We start from the raw sequence: 27,984 nt of genomic DNA, 5'->3' as shown, positions 1-27,984 counted from the left end.
GTACGTTTTATGTTATGTGCATTTTACTGAAGTTTTTTAAATTTTTTAAATAAATTAAAAATAAATGATCTTATTTTTATTTAAATATTAGGTATGCTTTTATGCATACACAAACCAAAATGATAACAGTAGTTATTTCTGGGTGATGGTATTATTAAAATATTTCATTTTCTTCTTTTTATTTTTTTTATTCATGTCTACCATGAACATCTATTACTTTTGCAATCAGAAAAAACGTTGTATCTCCAACTCCTTGATGAATGAAATTCTTTTAAAATGAAACAAGGCCTTACATTGCAAGAAGTACATTAAGCCTATTAAAAAAATATTAAATGGTCTAAGTTATACACTCTAAGATGTAATGAGGATATCAAGGGAAAAAACAGGAGGTAACTGATTGCCTGAAAGGGGAGGAAGAAATGTTTGAAAAATCCACAAAAATCAGAGATTCGGAAAAGAAAGAGCAAGATCAACAAACACAGGCTTAGCCTACTTCAAAATTTTGCCTAGAATTATCTGGTTATATCATCCAAAAAAAGGAGAGAAGATTCAAGATTTATTGTGAAATAGCTTGGGTAAGAAGCAATCTCAAGGACAGAAAATATAATCTTTCACTTAGTCCTGAGAGATATTATTTTGGATTTTCTTGTTTTCTCTGGGATATTTATGCATTCTGGATAATTTCTAGACTCCCTAATTGTCTTTCTTGTTTTATTTTATATTATTATTTCATAGGGTACAGGGGAAGTTACACAGGGCCCATTAAACATGGCTCACCCTCCTGGGGATCCCTGCACTCCATGGCAGTAACTAGAATGGAAGTTTCCCAGTATATACACAGGATGGGCATAAAAGAGGTCTTTTTGAATAATTGAGGCTATGTTCCATATTAATATAGTATGAAGTGACCAGCCATGCAGAATTTTTAAGAACATTTAATTTTCAAATACCAAGTTGTGTTGCATATGTATGTCTCAATATTTGGTTTGGTAACTATGGTCACAGTGAAATGGGAGATGTGCATGAGGGTTCTGGCACATGTGGATTGATCAGGCACATTGATCCCACCATTGAAGCAGGGTTTGTTTTCTTCAAAGAGATCACAGGACTCTGGAAAATCTCCCACTGTTGTTGCCCTTCAGGAAGAGATTTAAGGACCATTCTTCCATTGCTAATAACTTTCTATTAATATCAAATCAAATAAATGTATTTTCAGCATTAGTTTCAGTTGAGAAGTTGGTATGTTAAAGAATCTTTTAGCTGCTCTTTCTTCAACTACAACAGGCATAGAGAAAAAGCACAGCCTTCAAGCTCTGATCTACAAAGAGTTAATGTCTTAAGAGCTAAATGGAACTGTATTAACTCCTCTCTTAACAAGCCAGGAAGACAAGAGGATTCTAGAGGACTAGAGGACACCAGAACAGTCAGAGAAAAGAATTAGAGCTCTTTGGAGGAAGCAGAACTGTAAGTTTATATTTAATGCATTTATAATCTCCCATTTCTTTGCCCTGGGGTATTTGTGAGAAGAGTGAAAAAATGTTTATTCATTTTGTATTTTCCTTCCAGTCTCCCAGGCATCCAGGCACAACAGCACTAGGTCATCTTTAATCCTGTCACCCTCGTAACGACTAGTTGGCAGTTCTTTGATTCTCCTTCCTCAGTATCTTTGCTGCTACCATCCTTCCTAGTTCACAGCCACTGGCCTGAACCACAGAAATATCCTAACATGCCTTCTTTCTGCCAGTCATTCTAACTCACCAGTGCCAGATAAATCTTTCTAAAGCTCTTCTACAGCTCTAACTCTATTGTTCTTCTGCTCAAAATGTATAATTTAATATCCATTGTGTGAAGAATGAATAAAACTCCTCTAACTTATGTGCAACTTATATGTGTTCCAAAATATGCTTCCTTTCATTTACATTTCCACAACACTTATGCAGAGTCATCATATCTACCTGCTGCTGTCCAAGACCACCATGCTTTTTCCCACCTCTGACTGTCCTGTCTGTATGGAACATTCTGTATCTCCACCTGCCAAAACCCCTCCCAGACTCTCCAGAGCCCTCGCTCCAGAAAGCTTTATCTGACTTGAAGTGAATGCGAGTCTCAGTCTTCCTTTACACTTTCACTTTGCCTTGTTCTTCCCTGATTGACTTTTATATTTTACCTTATAGTTAAGATTGTGCTTTTCTCATTTTCCTTCTTAATTATTCATTTCCTCAGAGAAAGGGCTCTATTTTTCTTTTTCTTGTAGCAACTGCACAGAATGGGCACGCAGTAATATTTGTCATATTAAATTGAATCCAAATCCTATCTCCTTTTCTGAGCATTCATACAACCAGTACTATAATTACTATACTTTTCTCCACAGCTTCTCCTTATTTCTGCTCCAAATTTCTTTTTCAATGTTTACATCTCATGTGAACTTCTATCATGTTACATAAGATCAACATCTCCTGAGTTCAGTCACTCAATGTAAAAGTATTTTTTTCAAATTGTCTCCTACATCTATTCATAATTTGTTCTTTCCTTCTCCCAGACCTTCAACTCAAAGGAGCCCAACTGCAGTGCCCCTTCAAGGACTTGGCTATTTATTGGCTCTGTTACACTTAATTTCTTATACAGTGGGAAGACTTGAATTCCCAAACCTTGTTAAATTTGAAATAGTTATAACCGTACTTCTGTATTTTTTATCACATAGCCCACCTACTCCATGAATTCTAAAGAATGGGAATATTTTTGCAGCATCATTTGCTATGCTCTACTGAAATTTTTGCATTTTTCTTCCTCTTCCTCTTCCTCTTCCTCTTCCTCTTCCTCTCTCTGCTCAAATCAGTGACACCGTTGTGCCTCTCACTTCACTGTGTTCTGGGGGGAGAGGATTAATACAAAACTGTAAATCATTAAAAGCAGTTCTTAAAAGGAAAAAATTTCTGCCACAATTCAATGTCATAACAATGCACCTGCTGAAATTTTTTTTTGCATATACAGGTACCTGTGTTAGGCAGTATATATAAAAGTATCCTCAAAAGAGCTTGTAGACCAGTGAAGAGACACATGATGTATAAGCACTATACAGTACTGACTCATATTAACCAACACACAAGATAGCATAAATAAGTCATTAACTTATACTGGTAAGTATAGTACAAGATAATCAATTGTCTGGAGACTAGTTCAGTGGACAGAACAAAACCAGAGTGCTTAGCTAACTTGGAGCCTATACTAAGTACCAAGCATTATGCCCAGATTTTTGTAGGCATTATCTGAATCGATCCTTATCATAATCATATCAAGTCTATCATACTTATTTTATAGATAAGGAAACTAAGCAGAGTGGTTAAGTAACTTGTCCATGGTTGCATAAAAAAGGAAGTATGTGTATTCATGTTTTTTTATTCCTAGGCTCTTGGTCATAGCTATTATTTACAGTGCATCTTCTCCAAATTGAATAAGTATAAAATCAGAGTTAAGAGGAGCTAGTTGTACAGTTTTCATTGCTGGTGTTTTCAAACTGGCTTTATGCATCTACTATTACTAAAGTGTCATTCTTCCCCCTTTCTCACCTACCCTTGCCCCAGTGCACTGCAATTGTGAATATCACCGAGGAGGAATTCTCTTATTCTTTTGCTACACTGAGTTCAAAACAATTGATAAACCCTCCCTACTTACATCTCCTCTTTACTTCTTTTTTCCTGAGTTTTTATATTTGGCCACTTCATTGGATTTTGGATATTCCTTCTTCTTACCTTCCTTGGATGTTTCTCCTGGGTGTTCCTTTCTGATCTTCTGAGCCTCTGTTTTATTCGTAGAGCTCCTTTGACTTCCTCTGAGTTCAATTTTAGTGGTACTTCTTAGTTGCTCCACAGTGCTATAGAGATTTGGTGGTGTATTTTGGAATGGTCAAAAAGCAGAACAATCTTCTCTGGGCCCAGATACTAGAAATCACAGTATCTCTTCTTCAGCCATAACTCCATTTTCGCAAATAGTTTCAGGTCCAGAGGACAAGGCATGTGATGCAGCCGCCTCTCCTTTCCCTTCATGTTCCTTCTCTACAATAGGAGCCAGGGAAGATAGGGGAACTTAGCAAACCTGCAAAAGCTACCATAAATGTGAGATTTACTTTCAAACAAAGTGGCTTCCTTGACTATTTCCACTCTGTTCTAATCCTAGGACTTTTGCCTAACATATGAAAGCACATCAACTTTGGGGTGAATGTTCAGCCTCCATAAAATAAGCGTGCTGGAAAAACTGTATAGATCTATTTAAAATATGCATGGGAAAGATGTTCTCCAGTTATTGTGGTTTAAAACAATGAAATACACAGAACAGAATATAAATGACTCAATTCAAGTTAAATTCTCTGGAAAGTAGATCATCAAAATGTCAGTGTTCTTTCCCAGTGATAGAATTTCTCTATCATGCTTTTTACTTTCTTCTATATATTTCTCCATTTGTTCAAAATAAGCTTGTGAACAAGATTCTTCAGTTGACAAGTCAAACTAGCTTCAGCAAAAGAAGGGGAATTTGTGGTACAGGACGCAGGGCTCTCCTATAGAACCTAAGGGCAGGGACAGAGATAGGCCTTAAAAAAGACTGGAATCAAGAACAGAAAGCTTTTAGGACTTTCTGACTCATGGCAGCTGCTCAGTGTCATTCTCCTCTGTGTTCATTCATCTATTCATTCATTCAATATATATTTATTGAATGCGTACAATATTCAAGAACTGTTCGAGCAAAAAGAAATGGAGGTAAACAACACAAACCAATTTTCTGCCTTCAAAAAGTCCTTATAGTTTAGTGAGAGTAGATGAGAGTAGATAGACAGTAAATAAATAGAAGTAGTTTCTAAGTATGCTAGGTGTTGACAGGGTGACATGACAAAGTATAACTAGGAAGGGTTCACTTCAGTTGTGAAGGTCAGAGCGAGTACTCCTGACAAATGAAAAAATGCTGAGACTGAAGGATAGGAAGGAACCAGCTGTGTTAAAGAGTAAGGGAAAGAGGATTCCAGAGAAATACAAAGGCCCTGAAGCAAGAAGGAGCTTGATGGTTGGGGGAGTAGGGAGGAGACTAGTGGCAACGAGTGTTACTTAACTAGAAGAGGAGAGGGTCAAGGTGTGATCTGAGAAACAGAAAGGTCAGGTTATGGAAAGCCACTGGAGAATTTTAAGCAGGAAATGCTATGAAGTGGGTTGTTTTATAAAGATCACTCTCGATGTTTCAGGGAGAATTGGTGGGATGAGCATGGAAAAAGGACAATGGGGAGAACATTAGGAAAATATGGTAGGTGAGGTAAGAGACACAGGTGGCTTGAATTATAGTGGTACCTGTGGGAAATAGCATGGTGTATTTTTTAGGAAGTATTTGGAAGATTTGGTAATGGATGACAGAAGGAGAGGAACAAAGGCTTTAGGAACTGGTAGGATGGTAATGCCATTCATGGAATTAAAGACCTGGAGATCAGATTTGAGAGAGGAATCAAAATTCTCGTGTGAGACAGGTAAGTTTGAGATACTTAGTAGTCATGCAAGTGGAAATGTTTAAAAGACAGGATGATGTGCAAATCTGAAGCTCAGGGCTGGAGATAGCTATTTGGGGAGCAACAGCATATATATACATGGTATTTGAAGCCAGGAGACTGGATTCTATAATCCAGGAAAAGAGTATTGACCTTTTGGCATGAGGCGACTCTACAGATAGGGTTTCCCTGGTTATTCGGGCTGCAGAGCAGAACTGGTTATCCTAGAACTGCCAAGTTTATATACTAGTTCTAGCCATCCACAGAGACTAATTGAACTAACTCTCTTAAGTCCTATTTCCAGCTGCCTTGCCTGGGAAAGAGAATCCAATTGGCCTCACTTGGGTCAGTGGTCTACCCTTGGTAAAATGAACAATGACTGTGGAGATTGGCTCAAAGAATATAAACTGGCTCCTGTGGGATCAATCCTTGTAAATTGATGGGGGATGGTCAGAGGCTCATCTCCTAGAGAAAGGGGATGGTCCCTGACTTCCAGGGTCACTGACACAAAAAATAATCAAAAATGGTATGTATTGATTCTATAATCAGAAAAACTGATTTCGTTTGAAATAAATAATGTCATTACTACTGAATATTTAATCATACTCTTCAGTATGGAATGGTCCACACTACCACAAAAAAAGACCATGACACGTCATGTATAATCACAAAAGTGTTGAGAAATTCCTGTTACAACTGAAGTACAGATTGATGAAGTCATCTTAAAGTTACATGTAATCGGCTGGACTTTTCCTTTATTTCAGTAGTCTCTGGAATCCCTCACAGCTTGGGAAGTGATACGACATCACATCTTCTGGTGGACAGCACATCAAAGAACCTGTTAGAGACATAGACTTCATCCTTCTGATGGTGCCGGCTTCGAAAGGTAAATTCAGTGCCTGAGGATGACGCCCTTTAGAATTAAAACAGCTCTCTGTCTGTCATTCTCTGGCATCTTGCTAGCCTTCATAGTGACTGCTTTGCTCTCAGCTCCTTTCTTCAACTTTTTCAACATTTTATTCCTAAATTCTTTCAATAAAACTTTCACTGTGAGGGTTTAGGAGGTAAAACTAAATGTTGTGACCACCACAAACACCACAACAAAAGCCAAGAACAAATGAGTGGGGTCTCCTTCAGCTATGTGTGTCATTAGCCCTTCCTACTCACTAAGCAGAGGTAGGCAATAAGACAAAAGAGCACAGCCCCACTAGAGCTTCTTCCACACTCACCATTAGATATTTTTGTTCTTTATTTTGTAACTTCCTACTTTCCCAATCCTCAATCCTAATCATAGCTATTATTGATTCTATTTTCACTTGATTTCACTTCAATACTTTTTTCCCCAAAGATAGGGTACTTTATACACTACCCATGGGTATATAAATACCAGAGTCACTTTGGAAAAAAGCTGGGCATTATCTAGTAAAGTTGAACATAGAACTTTACTTCTGGGTATAAAATTTGCAGAAATGTTTGCATTTGTGTACCAGTAGACATACCAGAATGTTCATAGCAGAATTATTCATTAAGAGTAAAAAATGTAAACACTGATGTCCATTGATTAGAAAATGAATATACATTGATATATATTCATATAAAATAATACATTTATTTTCTTTATAATAAATATAATTACATTTTCTATATAAAATCATAAATATAAAGCAGTTAGCACATCATATTCTTCAAACTGCCCATATGTTCTATTTCCTCATTTACATGTGTGAACATATATAATTTATTATATGTAACAGTATATTTGTATGATACATATATGTGTTGTATATAATACACATATATTTTATTGGGATATAATTAACATACCATAAAATTTACTCTTTTAAAGTGCACAATTCACTAATTTTTACTGTATTCACAGAGTTGTGCATTCATCCCCACTCTCTAATTTTAGAACATTTAATTACCCCCCAAAGAAACTCTCTAGCAGACATTCCCCATACCTTGCCCCTTGATAATCATTAATTTGCTTTTAGTCTGTATGGATTTGCCTATTTTGGACATTTTATATAAATGGAATCATATATGTTTTTTTGCGCCTGCCTTCTTTCACTAAGCGTAATGTTTTCAAAGTTCATCCATGTCGTAACGTTTGTCAAGGCTTCATTCCTTTTAGTTGCTGAATAATATTTCCTTGTATGGGCTTACCACATTGTGTTTACCCGTTTATCAGTTGATGGACATCGAGGTTGTTTTTTTACTTTTTGGTCATTAATAATAATGCTGCTATGAGGGTTTGTATACAGATTATCATGTAAACTTGTTTCCATTTTCCTCAGGTATACAACTAGCAGTGGAATTGCTGGGTTACATGATAACACTATGTTTAACATTTTGAGGAACTGCCAAACTATTTCCTAAAGCAGCTTTTTTTACATGGTGTGAGATAAGGATCCAACTTCATACTTTTACATATGTCTATCCAGTTGTCCCAGCACCATCTGTTTAAAAAAGTCTTATTTCTTCACTAAATTTTCTTGACACACTTGTGGAAAATCAATCAACCATAAACATAAGGGTTTATTTCTGGACTGTCAGTTCTATTCCATTGATGTGCATACCTGTCCTATGCCAGCATCATGCTGTCTTGATTATTGTAGCTTTGTAGTAAGTTTTGAAATCAGGACATTTGAGTCTTCCAACTTTGTCCTTTTTCAAGATTATTTTAGCTCTTCTAGTTCCATGCATTTCCATGTGAACTTTAGAATCAGCTTGTCAATATCTGTAAAAAAAAAATGTCAACTGAAATTTTGATAGGAACTGAATTGAATCTGTATATGAATTTTGGAAGTATTGCATCTTATCAATATTAAGTCTTCAAATCCATGAACGTGGGATGTCATTCTATTTATTTAAACATTTTTAAGTTCCTTTCAATTATGTTTTATAATTTTCAGTGTGTAAGTTTTATGCTTAAGTTTATTCTATGTATTTTATTCTTTTTGATACTATTGTAAGTGAAATTGTTATCTTAATTTTATTTTCAGATTGTTCATTGCTAGTATATAGGAATACCATTGAGTCTTACATACTGATCTTATAATATATTGTGTGTTCTTGTATGTTGATCCTGAAACATTACTGAACTCATTTATTAGTTGTAATAGTTTTTTTTTAAGTGGATTCCTTAGGATTTTCTATATACAAGATCATGTCATCTGTGAATAAAGATAGCTTTACTTTTTCCTTCCTAATCTGGATACCTATTTTTTTCTGTAACTAATTTCCATGGATAGAATCTCTAGTAAATCATTGAACAGAAGTAGCAAGAGTGGACATCCTTGTCTTTTTCCTCATCTTAGGGGATAAGCTTTCAGTATTTTAAATATGACTTTAGCTCTGTGTGTTCTTTTGGATGACCCTTAGCTGCCTAAGAAGGTTTCCTTCTATTAGTAGTTGGTTGACTGTTTTTATCATGAAAGGATGTTGGACTTGTCAAGTGTTATTTCTGTCTGTCGATTTGATCATGTGATTTTTGTCCTTTATTCTGTAATATGGTATATTACATTGACTGATTTTCATATGCTAAACCAAGTTTGTGTTCCTGGGATAAGTTCCATTTGGCTTTGGTACATAATCCTTTTCATATGTTGCTGGATTCAATTTGCTATTATTTAGTTGAGAGTTTTCTATCTATAGTAGTTTCCTTTTTCGTGGTGTCTTTTGGTCTCAAGTTTTTTATTACGAATTCAATCTGTTCTTATAAGTCTAGATTTTCTGTTTCCTCTTGGGTCAGATTTAGTAGTTTTTGTCTTTCTAGGAATTTATCCACTTCATTTAGGTTACCTAATTTGTTGACATAAAATTGTTCGTAGTATTGTCTTATAATTCTTTTGATTTCAGTAAGATTAGCAGGGATGCCCCCTCATTCATTGTTGATTTTAGTAATTTGAGTCTTCTCTTTTCTTGATCAATCTAGCTAAAGTTTGTCAATTTTGTTAATCTTTCAAAGAACCAACTTTTGTTTTACTGATTTTCCCTATTGTTTTCTATTCTCTATTTCCTTTATTTCTGCTCTAATTTCTATTATTTCCTTCCTTTTTCTTGTTTTAGGTCTAGTTTCCTCTTCTTTTTCTAATGTCTTAAGGTGAAAGCTAGGTAATTGATTCCAGATCTTTTTTCAATGTAGTAATTTACAGCTATAAATTTTTCTATTATTCCTGCTTTAGCTGCATCTGATAAATTTTGGTTTTTGTTTTCATCTGTATAAGATATTAACAATAAAACATGTTTAATTAAAAACAAAAAAGGGAGACCTCCATGGTGGGACCTAGTTGAGCTAGGAGGTAACCAAAGCACCATAATGTTTAGAGTTTCTTCAATTACTGATATTAAATGGATTATAATAATTTAATATGTGAAAAATCTACTCTGTTTGTTCATGTTGCTAGTAGTGCACAATTAGGGATTTTGTGCTTGTCAAAGCTTTAACTCTTCCACAAAGCACATAAAACATAATTTTCAGAGTTGGAAAATTCAGGGAACTAGTTAGTGACAGGAAAATCCTGTGCAGGAACTAACCACCCAAAGAGAGTCTAGTTGGTTTGGAAGCCATTCTCACAACCAAAAATCGAAAAGAAGTTATTTTCTCCAGCACAGGAAAAAAGGTAAAAGAAGGTGCCAAAGTGAAGGATTTACATATTTACTTTGTGTTAAAAGAAAGTTTTGTAGGTTTTATTATAAACTGTGTCCAATTTACCTTCTGTATTGATGAAATAGCCAAAAGTAAACAAAGAAAGGGCTTGCTATAAATGACTTTTATAAAGGTCTGTGGTCATGTTACAAATTTCCTTCCAAGTGACCTTACATTTCTGTTAAAGTAAGTATACCTAGTAATCAGCTGCATCATTTTGTAAGTTCATTTGTTTGGAAGTTGTATCTTTTTTTCCATTGTAAGAAATCTTGAATTTATCTTAGATACTTTGTTTTTGGAGAAGAAAATCTTTGATGTCATAACATTAAGGGAATATTTTTGTGGCATATGTTAAAAAATTACTTTTAGTATTTTTTCTGATTTCACCAATTCCAAAGGGAAATTAATCAACATGCTTTTTGGAAATTTTTTTAAATGTTTCTCTAGTGAAATATAGTTTATATATAATTTATGTTGGCTTCCAATGAACAACTTAGTGATTCATCAATTATATATATTACTAAATGCTCACAATTATAAATGTAGTTACCATCTGTCACCATATGAAGATATTACAACATAAACTATATTCCCTATGCTGTACTTCCACACCTGTAACTAAATTATTTTATAATTTGAAGTTTGTACCTTTTTATCCCATCCCCTTCACCTATTCCTCTCCTACCCACCATGGTAACAACTGTCCATTCTCTGTGTTTATGAGTCTGTTTCACTTTTGTTTGTTTGCTTTGTTTTTCAGATTGCACGTATAAGTGAAACCACATGGTATTTTTCTTTCTCAGACTGACTTATTTCCCTTAAGATAATACTGTGTATGTCTATCCATACTGTCACAAGTGGCAAGATTTCTTTCTTTTTTATTGCTGAATAATATTCCATTGCATATATGTATGTGGTGAAATTTTATCATATTTAGCTGTATTACTAAAAATGTTGAGATTGTAAAATTTTTTAAAGGAAAAGAAAAAGAACATAACAATGTAATGTAAAAAAACTCATCAGGGGTACCACCTGGGCTGATGTGGTATTTCTGTGCCATTGCAGGCAGGTGTAAATCAGTGGGCCACCTGTTTGGGTGACTCAGCATAGGCAGTGTGATTCAACAGTGCAGTGGATGAGGAGATAGCCCACATGATTGGGAGACTAGTTTCATTCAAAGGGATTAAGCAAATAAGTAAATATATCAAGGATAGTGAGAACTGGTTTCCTGCTAAGAAGAGAGATGCAAATATGGAAAGGGAGAAGGCTAGAATAAACTGTATGATTTTAGAATTTAAATGAAGGTGTTAGAGTGAATTCGTGGTTTCTAGCATATAGAAACAGATATGGATGTGTGTGTGTCTGTGTGAATCTGTGCCCACATGTGTACATACATTTACTTCCTGACTCTTATCAGTGGAGAGGACATAGAAAGAATGATATTCTGGTAGCCATAAGAACACTTATTACCCAGATCTTGGTCTTAAATGTCATTCTTCACAAAAAGGAGCCAGGAGCTCAAGCAAAGTACAAGGTGAGACTAGAACATCTTATTGTGCCAAAAAATATGAAGTTCTCAAAAAATCATGGAGATATTTTTAAGGGCATGAGAACCAGCTGGAAGGGCACATACTGGCTAAATCTAGGACAATTTGATTATCAAAATGAATAATGATATTAATGGATTATAACCCACTGAGTAAAATAGGAATCTATGAGATCATATAAATATAAATAAATAGATTAATTAATAAATAAACAGTGTAGGGAAAAATCTACCTGGTAGTAGAATACAAACTAATAAGTGTAGAAGGAATAATAGAATTAGAATTATATTGTGGCTATGTAGGTGTGTTCTTGTTTTTAGGAAATACACTATGAGGAGTTTAGAAGTAATTGGACATTATGTGTGCAATTCACTTTAAAGTGGTTCCAAAAAGTAATATATGAAGAATATATATATAATATATGTATGTGTGTGTATGTGTATATATATATATATATATATATGTAAATAAACTTGGAAAACAGTTTGGCAGTTTTTTTAAAGGGGAAACATATACCTACTTTATGACCCAGCTATTTCACTCCTATATAACTACCCAAGAGAAATTAAAACATTCACACAAAGACTTTGACACAGATATTCATAGCAGCTCTATTCATAATAGCCAAAACCTGGAAACAGTCCAAATGTCCACTGACAGTAAATGGATAAGTAACAGTATATTTATGCAATGAAATACTACCAGCAATCAAAGAGAACTATTGGTATGTGAAACACCACGGGTGAGTTTCAAAATAATTATGCTGAGTGAAATGTCAGACCAAAAACAAAACAAAACCAACCAGTACATAATGGATGATTCGAACTGTATAAAATGCTAGAAAATGGAAACTAATTTATAGTGACATAAAGCATAGCAGTGGTTTCCTGGAAACAAAGGTGGGGATTGAGGTTAGGACAGGTAGAGAAGAAAGATTCAAAGGAGCACAAGGAAACTTGGCAATGATGGATCTGTTCATTATCTGAACTGTGATGGTTTCACAGTTATATACATATATTAAAATTCATCAAATTTTACACTTTAAATATGTTCAGTGTATTACATGTCAATTATACTTCAATAAAGCTGTTTTTTAAAAAAACTTTCTTGTCATTATATCCAAAGGATGGATCAGAGAGATGGTAGTGGTAGCTGAGGTGGTTCTGAGACTAAATTTCTAAATTCTCTTCCTTCCAGAGAAGGGGCTGTATTTTGAGCTCGGGGGTTTTGGAATGATTCTCTTGAGATTAGAGCTAGTGAACACTCACATACCAAAAAGTGTGCTCTAGTTTCCTCTGCTTAGACCAAGCAGAGGCTCTATTCTGAGGAGGCAGGTTTGGGGACGGTTTCTCCAGACCACAAAAACAAATTAGATGACTCTTGGTACTCAAGGAAAGCTTCTAAATTTTTCCTTACCAGGGGTTTGAGGACAGTGTGGGGACAATCCTTCTTTAAGTCCAAATTATCTAATAAGAAAAAATGAGTAAATTTAAAAGAAAAATTAGACTAACAACATAAAGAGAATGTGCTTTCTAGACAGGAGGTTGAATCATACCTTATGCTGGAATGATATGGAACAATATTCCATATCATGGAGCAATATAGAATGATAAAAAGTTCCATTATACACATTTCATATACTTCCTGAATTTCCTGTTAAACACTTGACTTAAAATAGATTCAAGCCCTTTGGACAAAATGTGGTGAGAATCTGATGGGTTAAAAAAATTACATGTAAAAATTATCTCCATTTACCCTCTCCTGGGACTTTAGGTAAGAATATGAAAACTCAACTATCCTTGAGCCGGATGAGCCGGGAAGAACTGGAGGACAGTTTGTTTCGTCTTCGTGAAGAGCACATGTTGGTGAAGGAACTTTCTTGGAAGCAACAGGAGGAGATCAAGAGGTACCTAGAGTTCTCTTTAAGTCTTTAAAAGCTGAATCTACACTAGACCTACACCACACTAAACCAAAAAGAATACATTTCCCTGAGACATCCATACCAGAAAATAATTCAAATGTCAAGGATGGTTAACTCCAAAAATAATTTTTGGAGCATTATTACTTTATACTGTTTTCTTGTCAGACACATCAGTAGATCGTGGCCTTACGTCACAAAGCATCATCAAGAACTGTTTCAACCCACAGAGCAAGAGACTGGGCAGGCTTCTGGCCTGGTCACTAAAGAAGGGATGGGGACATGGCAAATGACCAAAATCTCAAGAGAACAAAGGCTGTAGGAGAAAGCATAAGTGCTTATGCAGGCATGATATAAGTGCTTTATATGGACTAACAATGTTATAAAGAAGGTATTATTAAGAGGACAGAGAAGCACAAAGAGGTTAAGTTACTTGCCTAAAGTCACAGTTACTGAGTGGCAGAACTGAAAGCTCTTTACTCTAAAATATACTATATACACTGACCTTAGGCCATTTAATTTCAAAAATGAATCTCTTGGGTGGGAACCTGGAGAGAAATCTGAAATAGAATGCTAGTAGATAAACAGATGGGAAGAATGGGAGTTCTGAAAGTTCAGGATTTATCTTGAGGATATATTTTGAAGATAACTGGTGTCAGTACCTTCCAACCAAAAACCACCAGGAATAGTTTAGCAAATTGGGTTTGTTACTACTCATAGCAGCTAGAGAGAATGCCTACCACAGGGAACTAAAGGCATCTTTGTAAGAATGTGTTAGAAAGAACCTATTGCAGAATTTGGGCTTCTGCTGGGTGATTTGGGAGAGGACCCAAGGTAACGAGTCTGCTCCAGGGGTGGTACTGTCAGAAAACAGAGAATTCTGTGTTTGGATATTTCAATAAATGTTATCTTCAGGGAGAGCAGACTAGAGTGAGGCTAAAGTTGTAATTGGTGAAGAAGTAGCAGTTACTCATTTGCCGGGAGAGGAAGATGGTGGTGGAGGCACAGTGACCTTGTTTTTTGTGCTTAGACACAATTATATAGTGGTTTTATTTTGTATCACTCTATTATGGCCTCAGAATGGCCTTGCGCGTTGGTGTTCTGTGAGATTATGTCCAACAGGACAGTAACATGGCCTAGCTGTGAGTACCAGGCCAGTTTAAAACAACCCTGAAAACTAGCGTTATCAGACCAGTTCCATGATGTTAAGAGCAGCTTTGGGCTTTCTCATTGCTAATCCCCAGGAGTGGTTCATAGCTTCATTTGGAACCCACAGGATTGCAGGCTTCCGTTGTATGCCAGCACTCTTCAGAATTGGAGATTTGTTTACATTGTGAAGAATTCAAGAATCTGGTGAAGTCAGTGGTTGCAGGAGCCAAAAATTTGGCCTCTTGGTTGATAAACAAAAAGTACTGAGATTATAAACATGAAGTAGCTAAATTAGATTCTGTCTCCCCAGCTTTAGGCACATCACCTAGCTATTTTGTACCTTGATTTCTTTATTTGAATATAATGAAGTATAATAATACTAACTACTGCAGTGCTTATAATGCACCTTTACTGCTGTAAGCACTTTACATGTATTAATTTATTTCATCCTCATAACAATCTAGTGAGGCAGGTACTATTTTCATCTTTATTCATAGATGAGGAAACAGTACAAAAAGTTAATGACAGGCCCAAGGCTGCATAGTCAGTAAATGTCAGAATCGGCAGGTAGTGGGACCACAGAATCTGGAGTAAGGGTTAAAAAACATGATTTCAGGTGAAGAAACAAGTAGTAATGTGCCTTATAGGTAAGACTCGCTGTATACTAAGGGCTGTAGAGGAGTAATCCTTAAAGATGGGCCCCTTTACAGGGGTGTACAGACAAGTGGGATGGGAGAAGTAATAAAATTTCTACTTATATTTAATTATCTTGCCTTTAAAAATTAGTATTTTTGTTTATGCTTTATAATGACCTACAGTTTATTAGTACAGAACTAAATGTATATAATTTAAAAACAAATGAGGGTGGAGCCAAGATGGTGGCGTGAGTAGAGCAGCAGAAATCTCCTCCCAAAACCATATATATATTTTAAAATACAACAAATACAACTATCCCTAAAAGAGAAACTAGAAGATACAGGACAACAGCCAGACTACATCTGTACCTGCGAGAACCCAGCGCCTCACACAGGGGGTAAGATACAAGCCACGGCGCGGTGGGACCCAAGCGCCCCTCACCCCAGCTCCCAGCGGGAGGAAAGGAGTTGGAGCAGGGAGAGAGAGGGAGCCCAGGACTGCTGAACACCCAGCCCTAGCCATCTTCACTGGAGCACAGACACACAGTGCGTGGGGTGCTGGATACTAGGGAAATGGGACAGTAAAACCTGTGAGTGGGTACCTGCAGCCAGTGCCCCTGGGACAAAGAAAAGCGAGTGCTTTTTGAAAGACTTAAAGGGACAGGGACTCCACAGCTGGATGGAAACGTCACGGGACACTTAACCCAGCAGCTGGGAATCCCAGGGAACTCCGGGTGCCCTAACCCCCTAGGCAGCAGCACAGCTCAGAGGACCCTGATGGAGATAAACAGCCTCCCACCCATTTCCCCTCTCACACCGCTCGCCATAGTGGAGCAGCAGCCTGAGGCCAGTCACGCTCACAGCAACCGTGGAGCTGAACTCCACGGCAGCCAGTCAAGAATCAGAGACCACATCTGCGTGCAGCTGCCCAGCACAAGCTGCTAGGGGACACTGTTCTCCCAGGAGAGGAAGGCCACAAACCAGCAAGAAGGGACATTCTCCCAGCCAAAACATGCACCAGCTCCCCACAACTACCTCTATTGCCATGAAAAGGCAGAAGAATTTCATGCAGACCAGAATAATCCAGACATCTTCCCCTGAGAAGGAATCTGGGGAGACAGACCTAACCAATCTCCCTGAAAAAGAATTCAAAATGAAGGTCATAACCATGCTGATGGAGCTGCAGAGATATATGCAAGAGCTAAGGGATGAAGTCCGGAAGGAGATTACAGAAATGAAACAATCTCTGGAAGGATTTATAAGCAGAATGGATAAGATGCAAGAGGTCATTGATGTAATAGAAACCAGAGAACAGGAATGCATAGAATCTGATGCAGAGAGAGATAAAAGGATCTCCAGGAATGAAACAATATTAAGAGAACTGTATGACCAATCTAAAAGGAACACTATCTGCATTAAAGGGGTACCAGAAGAAGAAGAGAGAGAAAAAGGGGAGAAAGTGTATTTGAAGAAATAATTGCTGAAAACTTCCTCAAACTGGGGGAGGAAATAATCGCTCAGAACACGAAAGCACACAGAACTCCCAACAGAAAGGACCCAAAGATGATAACACCAAGATACATAATAATTAAAATGGCAAAGATCAAGGACAAGGACAGAGTTTTAAAGGCAGCTAGAGAGAGGAAAAAGGTCACCTACAAAGGAAAACCCATCAGGCTATCATCAGACTTCTCAACAGACTTATCATCAGACTTACAGGCCAGAAGAGAATGGTATGATATATTTAATGCAATGAAACAGAAGGGCCTTGAACCAAGGATACTGTATCCAGCATGATTATCATTTAAATATGAAGGAGGGATTAAACAATTCACAGACAAGCAAAAGATGAGGGAATTTGCCTCCCACAAACCACCTCTACAGGGTATTTTAGAGGGACTGTTCTAGATGGGAGCACTCCTAAGGCAAAACAGATGTCACCAGAGAAAATAAAATCACAGCAAAGAAAGCACACCAACCAAATAGTAACTAAAGGCAAAAAATAAAATCAACTAACCACTAAAAGCAGTTAAAGGAAACAAAAGAGCACAAAATAAAACACCCAACATATAAAGAATGGAGGAGGAGGAAGAAGAAGGGAGAGAAATAAGGAATCACCAGTGTCTGTAATAGCTCAATACGTGAGTTAAGTTACACAGTAAGATACAAAAGAACCTGACCTTGAACCTTTGGTAACCACGAATCTAAAGCCTGCAATGGCAATAAGTACATATGTTTCAATAATCACCCTAAATGTAAATGGACTGAAAGCACCAATCAAAAGACACAGAGTAATAGAATGGATAAAAAAGCAAGACCCATCTATATGCTGCTTACAAGAGACTCACCTCAAACCCAAAGACATGCACAGATTAAAAGTCAAGGGTTGGAGAAAGATATTTCATGCAAACAACACAGAAAAAAAGCAGGTGTGGCAATACTAGTATCAGACAAAATAGACTTCAAAATAAAGAAAGTAACAAGCGATAAAGAATGAAATTACATAATGATAAAGGGCTCAGCCAGCAAGAGGATATAACCATTATAAATATATATTCACCCAATACAGGAGCAACAGCATATGTGAAACAAATACTAACAGAACTAAAGGAGGAAATAGAATGCAATGCATTCATTTTAGGAGACTTCAACACACCACTCACTTCAAAGGACAGATCCAACAGACAGATAATAAGTAAAGAGACAGAGGCACTGAACAACACTAGAACAGATGGACCTAATAGACATCTATAGAACTCTACATCCAAAAGCAACAGGATATACATTCTTCTCAAGTGCACATGGAACATTCTCCAGAATAGACCACATACTAGCTCACAAAAAAAGCCTCAGTAAATTCCAAAAGATTGAAATCCTACCAACCAACTTTTCCGACCACAAAGGTATAAAACTAGAAATAAATTGTACAAAAAAGCAAAAAGGCCCACAAACACATGGAGGCTTAACAACATGCTCCTAAATAATCAAAGGATCAATGACCAAATTAAAATGGAGATCCAGCAATATATGGAAATAAATGATAACAACACAAAGCCCCAACTTCTGTTGGACCCAGCAAAAGCAGTCTTAATAGGAAAGTATATAGCAATCCAGACATATTTAAAGGAGGAAGAACAATCCCAAATGAATAGTCTAACATCACAATTATCAAAACTGGAAAAAGAAGAACAAAGGAGGCCTAAAGTCAGCAGAAGGAGGGACATAATAAAGATCAGAGAAGAAATAAATAAAATTGAGAAGAATAAAACAATAGAAAAAAATCAATGAAATAAAGAGCTGGTTCTTTGAGAAAATAAACAAAATAGGTAAGCCTCTAGCCAGACGTATTAAGAGAAAAAGAGAAACAACACACATCAACAGAATCAGAAACGAGAGCTCACAACGGACCCCACAGAAATACAAAGAATTATTAGAGAATACTATGAAAACCTATATGCTAACAAGCTGGAAAACCTAGAAGAAATGGACAACTTCCTAGAAAAATACAAACTTTCCAGACTGACCAAGGAAGAAACAGAAAATCTAAACAGTCCAATTACCAGCAACGAAATTGAAGCGGTAATCAAAAAACTACCCAAGAACAAAACCCCCAAGCCAGATAGATTTACCTCAGAATTTTATCAGACATTCAGAGAAGACATAATACCCAGTGTCCTTAAAGTGTTCCAAAAAATAGAAGAGGAGAGAATTCTCCCAAACTCATTCTATGAAGCCAACATTTCCCTAATACCAAAACCAGGCAAAGACCCCACCAAAAAAAGAAAATTACAGACCAATATCCCTGATGAATGTAGATGCAAAAATACTCAACAAAATATTAGCAAACCGAATTCAAAAATATATCAAAAGTATCATACACCATGACCAAGTAGAATTCGTTCCAGGGGTGCAAGGATGCTACAACATTCGAAAATCCATCAACATCATCCACCACATAAACAAAAATAAAGACAAAAACCACATGATCATCTCCATAGATGCTGAAAAAGCATTTGACAAAATTCAACATCCATTCATGATAAAAACTCTCAGCAAAATGGGTATAGAGGGCAAGTACCTCAACATAATAAAGGCCATATATGATAAACCCACAGTTAACATCATACTGAACAGTGAGAAGCTGAAAGCTTTTCCTCTGAGATTGGGAACCAGACAGGGATGCCCACTGTCCCTGCTTTTATTTAACATAGTACTGGAGGTCCTAGCCACGGCAATTAGACAAAACAAAGAAATACAAGGAATCCAGATTGGTAAAGAAGAAGTTAAACTGTCACTATTTGCAGATGACATGATATTGTACATAAAAAATCCTAAAAACTCCACTCCAAAACTACTAGAACTGATATCAGAATACAGCAAAGTAGCAGGATACAAAATTAACACACAGAAATCTGTGGCTTTCCTATACACTAACAATGGACCAATAGAAAGAGAAATCAGGAAAACAACTCCATTCACAATTGCATCAAAAAGAATAAAATACCTAGGAATAAACCTAACCAAGGAAGTGAAAGACCTATACCCTGAAAACTATAAGACACTCTTAAGAGAACTTAAAGAGGACACTAACAAATGGAAACTCATCCCATGCTCTTGGCTAGGAAGAATTAATATCATCAAAATGGCCATCCTGCCCAAAGCAATATACAGATTTCATGCAATCCCTATCAAATTACCAACAGCATTCTTCAATGAACTGAAACAAATAGTTCAAAAATTCATATGGAAGCACCAAAGACTCTGAATAGCCAAAACTATCCTGAGAAGGAAGAATAAAGTGGGGGGGGATCTCGCTCCCTACCTTCAAGCTCTGCTACAAAGCCACAGTAAGCAAGACAATTTGGTACTGGCACAAGAACAGAGCCACAGACCAGTGGAACAGAATAGAGACTCCAGACAATAACCCAAACATATATGGTCAATTAATATATGATAAAGGAGCCATGGACATACAATGGGGAAATGACAGTCTCTTCAACAGATGGTGCTGGCAAAACTGGACAGCTACATGTAAGAGAATGAAACTGGATCACTGTCTTATGCCATACGCAAAAGTAAATTCAAAATGGATCAAAGACCTGAATGTAAGTCATGAAACCACAAAACTCCTAGAAGAAAACATGGGCAAAAATCTCTTGGACATAAACATGAGTGACTTCTTCATGAACATATCTCGCCGGGCAAGGGAAACAAAAGCAAAAATGAACAAGTGGGACTATATCAAGCTGAAAAGCTTCTGTAGAGCAAAGGACACCATCAATAGAACAAAAAGGTACCCTACAGTATGAGAGAATATATTCATAAATGACAGATCCGATAAAGGGTTGACATCCAAAATATATAAAGAGCTCATGCACCTCAACAAACAAAAAGCAAAAAATCCAATTAAAAAAATGATCAGAGGAGCTGAATAGACAGTTCTCCAAAGAAGAAATTCAGATGGCCAACAAACACATGAAAAGATGCTCCACATCGCTAGTCATCAGAGAAATGCAAATGAAAACCCAATGAGATGTCACCTCACACCAGTAAGGATCACCACTATCCAAAAGACAAACAACAACAAATGTTGGCGAGGTTGTGGAGAAAAGGTAACCCTCCTACACTGCTGGTGGGAGTGTAAATTAGTTCAACCATTATGAAAAGCAGTATGGAGGTTCCTCAAAATGCTCAAAATAGACATTCCATTTGACCCAGGAATTCCACTTCTAGAAATTTACCCTAAGAATGCAGCAGCCCAGTTTGAAAAAGACAGATGCACCCCTATGTTTATCGCAGCACTACTTACAGTAGCCAAGAAATGGAAGCAACCTAAGTATCCGTCAGTAGATGAATGGATAAAGAAGATGTGGTACATATAGACAATGGAATATTATTCAGCCATAAGAAGAAAACAAATCCTACCATTTGCAACAACATGGATGGAGCTAGAGGGTATTATGCTCAGTGAAATAAGCCAGGTGGAGAAAGACAAGTATCAAATGATTTCACTCATATGTGGAGTATAAGAACAAAGAAAAACTGCAGGAACAGAACAGCAGCAGAACCACAGAACCCAAGAATGGACTAACAGTTACCAAAGGGAAAGGGACTGGGGAGGATGGGTGGGAAGGAAGGGATAAGGGTGGGGAAAAAGAAAGGGGGCATTATGATTAGCATGTATAATATAGTGGGGGAGGTGTGGGGAGGGCTGTACAACACAGTGAGGACAAGTAGTGATTCTACAGCATCTTACTACACTGATGGACAGTGACTGTAATGAGGTGTGTGGGGGGGACTTGGTGAATAGGGGAGCCTAGTAAACATAATGTTCTTCATGTAATTGTAGATTAATGACAACAAAATAAAATAAAAAATAAAAACAAATACACTACAAATATCTTGAGGAAATCCCCCACCCTTTTTTAACTAAGGTGAGCATGATTATTGCAATAGAATGGACAAATACCCCACAAATGCCCTGCCGCCAAAGACTTACAGTGTACTGGGAACTGTAATAAATGTGAGTAATGAACCACAGCAGATAAATCTACATTACAGATAAATTTGTGATTAGTTGCCATAAAATAAGCTGTAGAAAATAGTATCTGTCATAGAAGGAAAAGACACATGCCACAAGCTCTATTTTTGCCCATAGGATGAGGACAGCCTGGCTCCGGCTGACAGCTGTAGGCCGGAACCTGCGGGCAGAGGTGGCAGCAGTGGCAGCAGAGCAGCTCCTGGAGCCCACACGGCAGCCGAATGAGAGGTGGTGGCCCCGCTCCCCTAAGCAACAGTGCACCCCAGTGCACTGGCTGCACCTGCAGTTACACCGCGTTGGAGGCCTTGCTTTCCTCCGCACCCGGCCTCGGGTCCATGTGGGACCTAAACAGTTCCACCTGGCCCGGGCGGGTGCCCCTGTGCCGGAGAAATCCAAGAGAGGTGAGATTCAGGGCCAAGTCCCTGGCAGGGATAGCCCTCTAGGAAGGCTTGATTTGGCAGCCACATTTTCCTCCTCACTTTCCACCCACCACTCCCATTTTATGTTTGTTCTCAGTTCTTTCTACCTTCTAAAATCTTTTTTTCCTGAGTGGGACATTAGGTTCAATATTTTCAGTTCATCGTGAAGTACTGCTGAGGGGAGAATCAGACAACAGAAACTGGAACTTTGCTTGTCAAGTTCTGCAGCTGATCTAGAAAACCGAGATAACACCGATGGCCCCCTTAGGTGTGAGTGGCAGTGATCTTAAGACGAGTCCCTCTACTGGAACAGTGGAAGTCTGGGCAAAGTGACCATGCCTCCAGCCTGGGATTCTAGCCTTTCTGGGGAAGTAGACTCCTTTGGAACCATGATCAAAGCTAAGCTTCTTCTCAAGAAAAGTGCGCAGATACAAAAACAAAACTTTGCATACAGTTCTGTGGGGTACAGATTCCCAAAGCCTGTTCCTGATGTCCAGGCCTAGAGGTCAGGCTGCAAGTGAGGAGTTGTGGTTTCTCCTTTTCCTGTATTCCCAGTGGCTAGGTGTCTCTGGCTGTTACAAAACCTCACACTGAATTAAAGAAAATGCTCTGTGTAAATTTCCTTCACCTAGTCTGCTCACCTCTGATTTAGGTCCATGGCAATGGGGTGTCTTTATCCTGAGGATTCATTGTTAGGTTTTGTTTAGTATGGTCCTGTATTTTCAACTCCCTGCTCATGCCAAACAATTTTTTTATTAAGGCATCATTGATATACACTCTAAAGAAAGTTTCACATGAAAAACATTGTGGATACTACATTCACCTATATTATCAAGTCCCCCCCATATCCCATTGAAGTCACTGTCCATCAATGTAGTAAGATGCCACTGAGTCACTACTTGTCTTCTCTGTGCTACACTGTCTTCCCCGTAACCCCCCACCCCACACAATGTGTACCAATCATAATACCCCTCAATCCCCTTCTCCCTCTCACCCCTCCCCTTTGGTAACTGCTAGTCCCTTCTTGGAGTCTGTGAGTCTGCTACTGTTTTGTTCCTTCAGTTTTGTTTCATTGTTACACTCTACAAATGAGGGAAATCATTTAGTACTTGTCTTTCTCCACCTGGCTTATTTCACTGAGCATAATACCCTCTAGCTCCATACATGTTGTTGCAAATAGTAGTATTTGTTTTCTTCTTATGATGACTAACAATTCTTTGCAAAAGCAGCTAAAAGTTGGAAAAACCAGTCCAAGTTTCAGTTCATTTTAACTTCAGCATTATTGAGTACCGATTATATGCCATGCAATAGAGATAAAATGCAACATGGCTAACCACACAGGCCCATCCTGGACAAGCTTGCACCTTTCTTCCCATTTGTACTCACTCACTTGAGAGTCTCTAGTCCCAGTGACTTATTAAATCTGTAGTTGCATATCTAAGCAGGAGTAAAGCCTGAGAACCTCTCCTCTGGGATCAGAGGTCCTATAAGGACTCCCCCTCTGATCTTAATGCTCCCTACTTACAGCACTTGGTGTTCCAGTTAGCACGAGTTCTGGAGAAATCTGTTGCCAGTGTCTGCATCTTCTGTCTAAATTTTCAGAGCTAAGGGAGAGGCTGAGCTACACAGCTCCTCCCACATTCAAAGAACATGCGACAAATGAAAAAAACAGAGGTGAAATATCCAGTGAACCCAGCGAACTGTGAGTTCTTTTCATGTATCCTGCACTGTTAGTTACTCTTTCAGGTTTAACTGGAAATTAACCATTTAGGGGACAACTGATTTTTGGCATTTTCAAGTCTTTCCAGCATAATCAGAGAAAAAAATCAACCGTAGGTCAAATTCCACCTTTGTTGCTTCAAAGTGGAAAATAAGCATCTCTGTCTTCCAAGGAAAGGAAAATAAAGGCCCTTTCCTTAATTAAAGGTACTCCCTCTTTTTCCCTTTATATTTTTCTCCCTTAGGTCCTATTCATTTATATTTCTGTTTGACACTTGAAAGCTGTATTTTGTAAAATCAGTCTCTACATGTGCCAAAATTACTAACTCCTCTAACTTATTTTTATATATGTGAGAGCCCAATTCTAAACCCCTGTAATGGCAGTTTCTATTTCTTCTTTTTTGTGTTTAATGTTCCTAATTCTAACAGTGTTCTTTCTTTCACCAGTCATGACTAAACTCATTTTTCTATATGCGTACCTAACAGTGTGCACACTATGACCAGCAATACTATGCAAGTGGAAGAACCACCCAAGTCTCCTGAGAAAACATGGTCCAAAGATGATGATTTTGAACAGAGAAGTTCTTTGGAGTATGCCCAGAAGGCCACAGAGCTTCGGTAAGAGTGTGCCATTCCATGACTCACCCCACGGTGAACTGAAAAAGTAAAAGGTTCTTGTTTAAACCTTTCCTCCATCTCAGAGGAAAAAGGGATTCTTGGAATGGAATTCAATCTGAGAAGTAGACCTGAAGTCCCAAGTGGGTTAAGAAATGGATTAATCTGAAGGGATTAATCTAATATTCTTATGTATAATAGGACATTTGCTGCTTCACTTCATGAAAGGTAAACTGTTTCATCCTCATCACACAGTGGTCCTAAACCCTCACTGTATATTAGTTCCTAGAGAAGTTTTTTTTAAAATAGAGTTTATTTTTTAGAGCAGTTTTAAATTCACAGCAAAACTGAGCAGAAAGTACAGAGATTTCCCATCCCCCCATCTTCCCACACACATGGCCATCCCCCACCAGAGTGGTTCATTTGTTACAATGGATCAACTTACACGGATACATCATCACCCATACCTGAGGGTTCACTCTTGGTGTTGAACATTCTGTGGATGTGGACAGATGTACAATGGCACACATCCATCATAATAGTATCATACAGAAGAGTTTAATACCTTAAACAACCTTTGTGCTCTGAATATCCCTCTCTCACCCCCTTACCCCTGGCACCCTGATCTTGTTACTTTCTCCATGATTTTGCATTTGTCCAGAATCTCGTATAGTTGGAACCATATACTGTGTAGGTTTTCCAGATTGGCTTCTTTCACTTAGCAATATGCTAAGTGTTATGAAGTTATATGTTAGGAAACAATATAATTTTCCTTCTTGTCTTTTCAAGGCTTGATAGCTCATTTCTTTTTAGCACCGAATAATATTCCATTGTCTGCAGATTCTATGGTGTATTTACCCATTCGCCTGCTGAAGGACATCTTGATTACTTCCAAGTTCTGGCAATTATGAATGAAACCACTGTGAACATCCATTTTCAGGTTTTTGTGTGGACCTAAGTTTTCAACCTGGAGACCTTTTAAAACCACAGATGCCTGGGCCCCACCCTAGAGATGTCCTTGCAGTTATTTGGGGGTGGGGTTTAGGCAGTGTAATTTGAAAGATTTCTCCAGATGATTCTAATAAGCAGCTCAGACTGGGAATCATTGAGATAGGGTCTAGTGAACCCAAATCTTCCCCAATGCCTCTCCAACAATAAAGAAAATATGATCCTCTAGGTTCAAAAATAATAATCTTCTCTTGTGTTCGCCTCTGTACCCACACCTCTCTGGTTTAAAGAAACAAGGCTGAGACTGAGCTGGACTTCGCAAGGTTTTTGGGAAACTGGGAGCACCATAATTTTTAAATAGCTGTTGTGTTTTTTCAGAATACTGAGTGAAGGTTGGGTGTTCTCTCGATCAAATCTCAGCCCCTGTGAGGGGAAATGGGAGAAAGAGGATTATTTATTGGAGTGTACATACACTCCTACTTGTGGTATGTTTTGAAAGAGGTTGGAAGCAAGAGGAAGATATTCTCAACAGTGCAGTGTCATGGTTGAAAGTGCTTACCTCTGTCCATTCACAGACAGAATATTTTACACTGTCTCTCTTCTCCAGAGCTTCCATTAAGGAGAATATAGAGCTCATTCGACTTAAGAAGCTCATACGTGAAAGGAATACCTTATTGGTAGTGACAAAAGCACAATTAGCAGAAGTTCAAGAGGTGAGTTGCCTTTGTCAATTGTGTTTTTTTGGGGAAAAAATTAGTTAAGAGATTAGTGTTATTTTCTTCATTTTACGCAAGGAAGACCACAATTAAGAGAGAGTAAGTTACTTGTCTAGGGCCACACAACTTATAGGAGATATTCAAATCCAAGCCTTTCAGAAACCATTCTCCTTCCAATACTTCTCATTATCTCTCTATCAGAAAGAAGGCTCAAGTCCTGCCCATCAAGGAGGAACTGAGTGGGGTTAACTTGTGCCAGGGTTAAGGTCCCAGCCAAGGGTCACAACCAGATTGTAATTAAGTTGGGAAGCCAAGCGCAATCACGGGAAAGGCAGGAAACCAGCCATTCCTGGGCCCTTTCTATGTGCTGGACTCTGTCCTAGATACCTATAGTCATGATCTCATTTAAGCCTGACAGCAATCCTTAAGGTAAGTACATTTAATGGGTGAGGGAACCGAGCCTCAAAGTTAAGGAATTTGCTCAAGTCATGAAAACAGCAAGAGGCAGAGCAAGCTTTGAGTCCAGGTTTCTCTGACACTCAGGTTCATGCTCTTCTCTCTTTATTGCTCAATAGAAACTCGTATCACAATGGTAGAAATTGGCATTAATTGGTGCAATAGATTGTACCAGTCTTTTATTAAATAAGTATTTACTGAGTACCAGGAACTGTGCAAAGCACTGGATACAAAGACAAGACAGCTCCTGCCTTCCAGGAACTTGCAGGAGGGAGAGAACCAGATGTAAGTAAGCACATCTATCCACATGAAGGATATGTGGGACACAAAAGAGAGAGTAGTCAGATCCACCAGAGGAGTGGGTGCAGGATCCAAAAAGGCTTCATAAAGGAGTATATTCTCGGGCCAAATGCTGGGGTACCGGAAGGTCAGCAGGTTTCACAGGTGTGCAAGAGAGAGGAGAGCTTTCCAGCGGGGAGAAGTGTAGGTCAAGGCAGAGGGGAGAAACATCAGGGACTGGGTGATGGGGGTCTTAGCAGGATTTTAGACTTCATCCTGGAGGCAGTGGAGAGCTTACGAAAGATTTTAAGCAAGTTAATAACCTGATCAATTTTTTTCCCCAGAGAGGTCACTTTGCTTTGTTGTAATGTCTGAAATATTTTTGAAATACATTTTAAAAAGCAAATAACACTTTTGAAAACCTATTATAAAGGACTAACAATTATTAATTCTGAGTAGACAACTGTCATTACAGTCATTATACTTACATTAAATTTGCAACTTCTCAAAAATCACAAAACTGCTAGGAAAGATCATCTGGCACAAAACTGCTAGGGAAGTTCATCTGGCAGCAGAGTGAATGATGGGTTGGCTCACAAGACTGGAGGCAAAGACGTCAGGAAAAAGATGACTGCAGTGGTCCCAGGAAGGCAGGATGGTGGTGCCAATGGAGGCAGTGAGAGAGACCTGCAGAGAAAGGGCTGTACTGGAAGAGGCCCATGAGTAGAAGAATGGACTGTATCACCTAAGGAGCGTGAGTGAGAGAAGAGGCAAAGTGAAAGATGACCCCTGGGTCACTGGTTTGGATGACTAGATGACGGTGTGCCATTCCCTGAGACTGGCCGCTCATCGAGGTAGTGCTGTGCTTGG

General features: G+C 38.0%; 1 protein-coding gene across 1 annotated transcript in view; it reads left to right on the top strand.

The window, feature by feature from the left end:
- The first annotated feature begins 1,297 nt into the window (after positions 1 to 1,297).
- Positions 1,298 to 27,984, top strand: part of RPGRIP1 (RPGR interacting protein 1) — an 82,231-nt gene continuing 55,544 nt past the window's right edge. The window contains exons 1-7 of the mRNA XM_073211550.1: positions 1,298 to 1,464; positions 6,286 to 6,407; positions 13,493 to 13,625; positions 22,080 to 22,363; positions 23,984 to 24,083; positions 24,587 to 24,718; positions 26,271 to 26,376. Coding sequence (XP_073067651.1) covers positions 6,389 to 6,407; positions 13,493 to 13,625; positions 22,080 to 22,363; positions 23,984 to 24,083; positions 24,587 to 24,718; positions 26,271 to 26,376 — 774 coding nt within the window. The 5' untranslated portion in view covers positions 1,298 to 1,464; positions 6,286 to 6,388. The remainder of the gene's footprint in view (positions 1,465 to 6,285; positions 6,408 to 13,492; positions 13,626 to 22,079; positions 22,364 to 23,983; positions 24,084 to 24,586; positions 24,719 to 26,270; positions 26,377 to 27,984) is intronic.

This window comes from Manis javanica, chromosome 8, assembly GCF_040802235.1.
Source record: "Manis javanica isolate MJ-LG chromosome 8, MJ_LKY, whole genome shotgun sequence".
NCBI classification, from domain to species: Eukaryota; Metazoa; Chordata; class Mammalia; order Pholidota; family Manidae; genus Manis; species Manis javanica.
Note: the sequence above shows the minus strand (reverse complement) of the source record. Positions and strands in the feature narration are given on the sequence as shown.